This window comes from Scyliorhinus torazame, chromosome 18 (assembly GCF_047496885.1).
Source record: "Scyliorhinus torazame isolate Kashiwa2021f chromosome 18, sScyTor2.1, whole genome shotgun sequence".
Taxonomy (NCBI): Eukaryota; Metazoa; Chordata; class Chondrichthyes; order Carcharhiniformes; family Scyliorhinidae; genus Scyliorhinus; species Scyliorhinus torazame.
In genome coordinates this window covers 101,228,913-101,238,436 of record NC_092724.1, presented here as the reverse complement: position 1 = coordinate 101,238,436, position 9,524 = coordinate 101,228,913, and the positions used below count along the sequence as shown (strand labels likewise).

The window sequence follows — 9,524 nt, the reverse complement described above, 5'->3', positions numbered from 1 at the left end:
TTCTATGTTTCTACGGCAAGCTTGGAGATGCTTTTTCACCTGGTTAAACAATCCAGAACAAAGGGGCATCACCATCCCAAAAGGAAAGCTATGCAGTATGAAATAATGAAGCACATCACATTAAAGGTAGTAGAAATCTGGAACTCTTTCCTTCAAAAGGGTGTGGTCAATGAAAATATTCAAGACTGAGATTGATAGATTTATTTTAGCTAAGGATATTGTGATGAAGATAAATGGGGATTTGAAATGCAGATCAGGTCTAATCTAATTGAAAAGCAGAACAGGCTCGAGGAACTGAATGTTTTTACTTTCCTAGAGCTCTTTGGCATGTCCCAAAATGTAAGAGGGTTGTACATTATTGCAAGTTGATTTTGTTTCTCGTCACAACCAGTGATGGTTTTTTTGCTCACTTTTTAATTGAGGTGAAGGTAGAGAGGGAGGATACTGATGGTTCCTCAACCAGGTTTCCTTCTTCCTCTAATACTCACCTCTGCTAGAATTTCCATTGGGCTATAGTGAAGGACAGTGTCCTTTGATGTCTATTGAATGGACACGAGGCAATCATCTTATATTCATCTTAATGGCCCAAAGAAAGTTGGGAGCTTGAAGTTGCGGAAATTACTATTTTTGTGCAGCTTAATAAACTTTATTGTCTGAACATATACAAAGACTACAAGCTTTGTTTAAAAAAAAATTCACATCCAGAATATTAAATATGCATAACGTTTGTGACTTATCATATTATATTGTAGTTGATGCCCCAAAATTGGGAGCGAGGGGAATGTTTACTTTCGTGCACAGTATGTACATGCTTGGTGACATTATGATACCTTACAGTGTTTGGATCCAAAACAGTAGACCAGAACTGATTACCTATTGACACAATAGAAAAACCTGTAAGCAGAGAAATGTACAGCAAGAGGGGAGCCATTTGTTCTAATGTGTTTAAGCACTATAGTAGGAGACACATAGCCAGAAGTAAGTAAATATTGCAAAAAATTAACTTATTGTTGTCTCCATAGTGGGCAGAAAGGGATTTTCTTTTTGATCCCCCGACACCTCTCCTTTAAGCACTGATTTGTGCTCTAACTGAATTGTTGTGAGTACGTCAGGCTACATGATGATTACATTCAGTTGCATCTCCATCAGACCGCTTGTTTGCTCCCCCTTCCACAAACATTCAATCCCTCTACCACCAGTGAACAGTGGCAGCTGTGTGTACCATCCACAAGATGCACTGCAGTAACTCGCCAAAGTTCCTTAGGCAGCACCTGCTAAACCCTTGGCCACTACCATCTGAAAGGACAAGAGCAGCATGTACCTGGGACAATCACCACCTGGAGGTTCCCCTCTAAGTCACTTGCCACCCTGAGTTGGAAATCTATCGCTGTTCCTTCTACTGTCGTGGGTCAAAATCATAGAATTCCCTCCCTAATAGCATTGTGGCTGTACTTACACCTCAAGGACTGCAGCGTTCAAGAAGGCAGCTCACTTTCTCAAGGGCAAATAGGATTGGGCAATAAATGTTGGCCGAGTTAGCAATGCCCACAGCCTGTAAATGAATTTAAAAAGAATATGCACACATGCACAGTTTTTCCAGGATTGAACGGGTAGCAAACAAGAATGGCTGAATCGTTCCCCTCTCCCTGACCACTGGAATCTGAGTGGCACCTTTGCTAACTTCAGTGGACTTAGCCAAAAATCAAACTGGATCTATCCCCCTCTGCAAGGCACAGGCCTATGCTGGTGGTACTCACTGAATAATTGGAAGAGAAAAGGTGTTAAAATGATTTCCGACTAAGCCTGATCACATGCCAAATTTAGTATTTATAACAGAAAATAGAAGACAGTCACAAAGCTGGTTCAGGTTGTGTTGATGTCAACTCACTCGGATGCACTTCTTACAGTAGAGGACTTCACAGCTTACAGTACTTAATGTAATACTTGGCTTGTTAAGACCTGCCCTTGCACGTGGCCCTTATATTTGGCTCTCTCCAACACCTGCTTCACCTTCACTGCTCTCAGACGCACTAGTCTGGGTGAACTGCTCCATTGGGATGGTTCGATGTGCTTGCAGTTCTGTCATGGGCACAGTGCTCAGTTGCACGCTAGAAGTTCTGGTATCGCTGTAGTAGGAGCTGCTGCAGATATAACTGTTGGACCTGGGTTTGGGGCATTTCCCCAGATATTTGAAGTGCTTTCCAAAAACGCAGCCATTGCATTCAAAGTGATTTACCAACAGCCAGCACCTCCACCGCATTTTCAATTCCGCTTGAACCTGCCAGAAAAATAGATTGAAATATAAAACAAGAGATTGGTTTGAGATTATGGATATAACTAATTATGTAGGGCATCAATTACATTTTTAAAAATCGAACATAGCTTTACACTTTACACATTTACCAGTCCAGGCTTCCCGCAAAATTAGGAAACCCTGAAGTAGAGGCTGTATTTTTCAATAATTTTGAGTGTCCCACCATTGTTCAAGTACAAGGCAGACAGCAACTTTTAATGACTGCACAACTAAATGCAGAAATCAGGAAAGTGCTGCCTGAGCTCAGCTGCAAAATGCTCCTCTAGAAGGTTTGTTCTAACAGTATCTTGCTGAGATGCTCGGCATTGAAACACATGCAATGATGTGAAGTTGCATTCCTTACCAACTAGATACCGAGTAAACCTGCCGGAAAATGTAAGCCCATTCCAGGGTAAATACACTTACAATAAAATTATATGTTTTAACTGTTATATTCCAGAAAGTCAGGTGGCAAAGGAAAGAACTTCAACCAAAGTTTAGAAACTATTATAAGCATTTATTTACAGAGATACACATGGCAAACGTGCACTTCTGAAACCACCGAATCAGTCTGTTCCCATTTGTACTTCTGTCGATCCAACCAGAAGGATGCCAATAAAGAGGAACTAAGGGCACAACTAATATACTGTAAAGAAAAATTAAATCCCCCAAATCTGATCAGCTAAGCTTCCTTTAAAGTGTAATTCCTGAGGTTGATGGTGCTCCCTGTGGAAGGCATCAAACACGTTGGTGCTCTCTCTCCATTGATATCTGACATGGATGTAGCCATGGAAGAGAGGCAGGTAGTCAGGCTGAACGACTCCCTCTATTGCCAATGCCGGGACCTGTTGATGGCCTGTTTCTATTCATAGGAGAACAAGTTAATCTCCATTTAATGCTTACCATCTGCCCTTATTAAATGCAATTAACATTAGCCTCTCTGGCCATAAAATTAACTTTAATAATTGCGACGTCCCGTTGCTTCAGATTTTAATTATTGTTATAGATTTTAGAAAATAAAAAAGTATTTTTGTTCTTTTATCGCTCTCCCTTAATCCCGTATTTCTTTCTCTCACTTCGTTTTTTGTTTCCTGTGCATGATTTTACATTGAATTAAATACTCTGACAATTCCAGGCTCAGACTTTGCACCCCACAATAATCATTCTTCAATCTGATTAGTTATGGGGGCACAAAGTTCATGCAAATTCCCCCATAAACGGCACTGAACCAAAATGTTTGACCAATCAGAGCAAGTACCAGCCCAAAATCCACAGCAGCAGCTTGTATTTAGTACATTTACTGGAGTAAAATGTCCAAGGTGCTACACACCAAGTCACAAAGTGGTTACATTAGGGTTGCTGGTTAAAAGTTTGGTTAAAGAATTAGATTTTAATGAGAGCCTTAATGTAAAGGGGAGAAAAATGGCAAAGAGGTTAAGGGAGGGAATTCCAGATTTAGGGGCCTTGTCAACTGAAGGCCGTCAATGATGGAGTGATTGAAATCAGAGATGCTCAAGGGGTCAGGATTAGAGGAGCTCAGATATATTGGGAGGGCTGTGATATAAGAACAGAAGAATTAGGAGCAGGAGTAGGCCATCTGGCCCTTCAAGCCTGCTCTGTCATTCAATGAGATCATGGCTGATTTTTTGTGGGCTCAGCTCCACTTTCCTGCCCTTATTCCTTTATTCTTCAAAAACCTATCTATCTTTATCTTAAAACATTTAATGAAGGAGCCTCAACTGCTTCACTGAGCAGGGAATTTCATAGATTCACAACCCTTTGGGTGAAGAAGTTCCTCCTAAACTCAGTCCTAAATCTACTTCCCCTTATTTTGAGGCTGTGCCCCTAGTTCTGCTTTCGCCTGCCAGTGGAAACAACCTCCCCGCATCTATCCTATCTATTCCCTTCATAATTTTATATGTTTCTATAAGATCCCCCTGCATCCTTCTAAATTCCAACGAGTACAGTCCCAGTCTACTCAACCTCTCCTCGTAATCCAACCCCCTCAATTCTGGGATTAACCTCATGAATCCCCTCTGCACACCCTCCAGTGCCAGTACGTCCTTTCTCAGGTAAGGAGACCAAAACTGAACACAATTCTCCAGGTGTGGCCTCACTAACACCTTATACAGTTACAGCATAAACCCCCTAGTCTTAAACTCCATCCCTCCAGCAATAAAGGACAAAACTCTATTCGCCTTCTTAATCACCTGTTGCACCTGTAAACCAACTTTTTGCGGCTCATGCACTAGGACACCCAGGTCCCTCTGCACAGCAGCATGTTTTAATATTTTATCATTTAAATAATAATCCCTTTTGCTGTTATGCCTACCAAAATGGATAACCTCACATTTGTCAATATTGTATTCCATCTGCCAGACCTTAACCCATTCACTTAAACTATACAAATCCCTCTGCAGACTTCCAATATCCTCTGCACTTTTTGCTTTATCACTCATCTTCGTGTTGTCTGCAAACTTGGACACATTGCACTTGGTCCCCAACTCCAAATCATCTATGTAAAATGTGAACAATTGTGGGCCCAACACTGATCCCTGAGGGACACCAGTAGCTACTGATTGCCAACCAGAGAAACACCCATTAATCCCCACTCTTTGCTTTCTATTAATTAACCAATCATCTATCCATGCTACGACTTTACTCTTAAAGCCATGCATCTTTATCGCATGCAGCAACCTTTTGTGTGGCATCTTGTCAAAAGCTTTCTGGAAATCCAGATATACCTTATCCATTGGTGATGCTGGAGGATATTACAGAGCTCGAGAGGGATAAGGCCATGGATGGATTTGAAACAGTGATGAAGGAAGGTTGACTGGAAGCCATTGAGGTCAGTGGGCGCAGAGGTGAGAGGTGAATGGAACGTAGGTGTGAATTAGGAGTGGGTCAGCACAGCTTAGGATGACCTCAAGTTTACAAAGGTTAGAGGAGCATGGGAATCTGGCCAGGAGTGTGTTGCAATAGTCAAATCGAGAGGCAACAATGGCACAAAGGACAATTTCAGCAGCAGATGAGTTGAAGTTGGAGCAGGGAAATATTATGGAAGTGGGTTGCTGGTTAGCTCAGTGGGCTAGATGGCTGGTTTGTGATGCAGAACATGGGTTCAATTCCTGTACCAGCTGAGAATTCTGAATTTTCTCTCTGTGTACCCGAACAGGTGCCGGAATGTGGCGACTAGGGGCTTTTCACAGTAACTTCATTGCAGTGTTAATGTAAGCCTACTTGTGACAATAAAAGATTTTTTAAAAAATTTAAGTGGAAAGAGGTTGGCTTAGTGATAGCATGGATGTGTGGTTGGAGATCCAATTCAGAGTCTAATATGACAACAAATAATCTGATTCAGCCTCGGAAATTTGCTCGGGCGAAGGACGGAATCAGTGAAAGGGAACCGAGTTTGTGAGAGGAATTTGAAGAAAATGGCTTCTGTCTTCCCAATACCTCGATCGAGGAAATTTCTGTTTATCCTGCACTTGATGTCAGATAAGCAGTCTGATAACTAAGCCACAGTGGAGTGTTTAGACTCTGCTGGTGAGGTAGAATTGGGCATCATCAGTGTGCATTATGAAGACTGATGCTATATTTTTGGCTGGCTTTACCTAAGATGGCATGTAGATAATATATAGTAGTAAGCCAAGGAAAGATCACTGGGGGAAACCAGTGGTAAAAGTGAGGGGTCGGTTAGCACAGTTGGCTAGATGGCTAGAAATTTGGTACAGAAGGACGTTAACAGCACAGGTTCAATTCCAGTATTGGGACTCAGTTCCCACATTGGGAATCATTTGCAAAATGGCACCAGGTGAGTTGTTCAAATGGGAAGCTGGTGCAAATGTGATGGGCCAAATGGCCTCTGTCTGCGCTGTAACAATTCTGTGATTGTGCTAAGATTCTGAGCGGGTTTGAAAGAGCAAATGCTGAGGGAATGTTTCCCTTCATGAGGAAATCTAGAACCAAGGGCACAGTTTCAAAATAAGTGACCTGCCACTTAAGACAACATTGGGGAGGATTTTTATCTCTCAGAGGGTTATTTATCTTTGGAATTTTCTAGAAAGTGGTGGAGGCCGGGTCACTGAATATTCAATCAAGAGTGATTTTTGATCCACAAGAGAGTTCAGTGTTATGAGGGATAGGCAGGAATGTGGAAATGAGGCCAGAATCAAATCAGCTATGATCTGGTTGAATGCAGAACAGACTCGATGGGCCAAATGGCCGATTAGAATTCCTACAGTGCAGAAGGAGGTTGTTAAGAAGGCATATGGTGTGTTGGCTCTCATAAAAGGGGGATTGAGTTTAAGAGCCGCGAGGTTTTGCTGCAACTTTATAAAACCCTGGTTCGACCACACTTGCAATATTGTGTCCAGTTCTGGTTACCTCATTATAGGAAGGATGTGGATGCTTTGGAGAGGGTGCAGAGGAGATTTACCAGGGTGCTGCCTGGACTGGAGGGCATGTCTTATGAAGAAAGGTTGAGGGAGCTAGGGCTTTTCTCACTGGAGTGAAGAAGGAAGAGAGATGACTTGACAGAGATGTACAAGGTGATGAGAGGCATGGATAGAGTGGATAGCCAGAAACTATTCCCCAGGGCGTAAATGGCTGTCACGAGGGGACATCATTTTAAGGTGATTGGAGGAAGGTATAGGGGAGATGTCAGAGGTAGGTTCTTTACACAGAGAGTGGTGGGTGCGTGGAATGCACTGCCAGCAGAGGTGGTGGAGTCAGAGTCATTAGGGGCACTTAAGTGACTCTTGGACAGGCACACGGACAGCAGTACATTGAAGGGGTGTAGGTTAGGTTGATCTTAGATTAGGATAAATGGTCGGCACAACATCGTGGGCTGAAGGGCCTAAACTGTGCTGTTCTATCTTCTATATTCTAATAGGCCATTTGGCCCATTGAGTCTGCACCGACCCTCTGAAAAAGCACCCTACCTACCCTACCACTGTAAACCCATAACCCCACCTAACCTACATATCTTTTGGACACTAAGGGGCAAGTAACGTGGCCAATCCACCTAACCTGCACTTCTTTGAACTGCTCCTACTCCTACTTCCAGGATGATCCTGGGAATGAGAGCAATTTTGGCAGAGGGTGAGAAAATTCTTTATTGTATTTATGTGGTTGGTAGGAGAACAAAGATTTTAAATGGGAGGCAGGGAATGGAACACAGATTCACAAAGGAGCTGAAAGTGCCAGAGGGAGACAGCCTAAGGTGTGATTTAGCAATAAGAGCCACAACACCATCATGACAGTCGCAATGGGACAAGTGGTACAAGGTATAGCCAGGCAGGAAGCTGTCACTAATAGGAAAATTGTATTGAGCCTTGATGAGACTGCATGTGGAATATTGTTATGGTCCCCTTATCTTAGAAGGATGTACTTGCCATGGAGGGAGCACAACAGAGGAGGCTTACCAGACTTATTCCTGGGATGGCGGGATTGTCTTATGAAAAGTCAATGATGAAATTGGGCCTGTATTCTCGACAGTTTTGAAGAATGAATGGTGACTCATTGAAACATATAAAATTCTTACGGTGTAGATGTAGATAGGATATTTCCTCTGCCTTGTGAATCTAGAACCAGGAGACACAGCCTCAGAATAAGAGGCAGGTCATTTCAAACTGATGTGAGAAGGAATTTCTTCACTCATAGGGCAGTAAATCTTTATTCCAGCACGCTGTGGAAGCTCAAATCATTGAGAATGTTTAAGACAGAAATCGATAAACTTCTGGATACGAATGACATCAAGGGATATGGAGATGGTGGGGAAAAATGGCATCGATGGAGCTAATCAGCCATGATCCCGCTTGAATGGCGGAAGGCTTGATGGGCTGAATGGACTACTCCTCCTATGTTCCCATGAAAGTGCCATCACCCCTCAGCCAAGTGTCTGTCAATATTAGAACATAACATAAGAACTAGGAGCAGGAGTCGGCAATTCAGCCCCTCAAGCCTGCTCCCTCATATGATGTTGATGCAATTACATACGGCAGGTGGGCAGAATGGTGGTGCAGTGGTTAGCACTGCTGCCTCACACCACCAGGGACACGGGTTCAACTCAGGCCTTGAGTGACTCCGTTTGCATGTTATTCCCACGTCTGCGTGGGTTTCCTCTGGGTGCTCTGGTTTCCTGCCACAGTCCAAAGATGTACAGGTTAGGTGGTTTGGCCATGCTAAAATCATTGCCCATTAGTGTCCAGGTTAGGTGGGGTTACAGGGGTAGGCTGGGGGAGTGGCCGAGGTAGTGTGCTCTTTCAGAGGGTCTGTGCAGACTTGATGGGCTGAATGGCCTTCTTCTGCACTATAGGGATTCTATTACATTACCTCATTGACCTCATCGAGGGCAAGGGCCTCATTCACAACTGAATGGACATTCTGCAGGGAGATGAATAGAGGGCCCAGCAGTGGGAGGCACAAGTTACGAAAGTGAAGGTGATTAGGTCCTTCATAGGAGTTCAGAGAAGCCATACAATGCAGAAGGAGAACATTCGGCCCAACCAGTCTGCACTGACCCTCCAAAAGAGCACCCTACCCATGTCCAGTCCCCCATCCACCGTGTCCTATGTTCATAACCTACACACCCCTGGACACCTGGACACTAAGGGGCAATTTAGCATGACCAATCCACCTAACCCGCATATCTTTGGTCTGTGGCAGGCAACCGGAGCACCCGGAGGAAACCAGGGAAAATGTACAAACTCCATGCTGACAGTCAGCAAGGCCGGAATTGAACCAGGTCCCTGGCATTATGATGCAACAGTGCTAACCACTGTGCCACTGTCCTTATTTCACACTGAGTAAAAAAGTCTGTCAGAGAGTATAATGGGGGCATCTAGGGTTGGTGCTCATGTGGAGGCAGCGCTGGACCCTGAATGAGTCAGCTGGAGGATAACAAGAGGGAGGTAGAGTATCGGACGGCAGACTGATTGCAATCCACCGGAAAGTTTGTGGGCATGGAATGAACAGCCGGCGACGTGTGCTTGCCACTGACAGCAATATTCTGCCCATGAAAAAGGCACAATTTTATGGGATGTAATGAGCTGAGTCCACTAGAGGGGGCACTTGCACAGGACATGCAGGACAAAGAGGCCCGGAATGATTGGCACAGGGAGAAGGAGGCAGGCAGACCCACCAAATCACTTACCTATGAATACAAAAAGACAGTCCAGCTTTGTTTTGTTCTCAGACAGAAATTGTTGACAGTAAAAGCAATTTTACT

General features: G+C 43.8%; 1 protein-coding gene across 2 annotated transcripts in view; it reads right to left on the bottom strand.

Moving 5' to 3' along the window:
- Positions 1-624: 624 nt before the first annotated feature.
- The window catches only part of glp2r (glucagon-like peptide 2 receptor), a 117,674-nt gene continuing 108,774 nt past the window's right edge, over positions 625-9,524 (bottom strand). The window contains exon 13 of one of the 2 annotated variants that reach the window (XM_072483081.1): positions 625-2,278. In XM_072483081.1, the coding sequence (XP_072339182.1) occupies positions 1,979-2,278 (300 nt within the window). In that variant the 3' untranslated portion in view covers positions 625-1,978. The remainder of the gene's footprint in view (positions 2,279-9,524) is intronic. The other variant, XM_072483082.1, reaches the window with a different exon arrangement.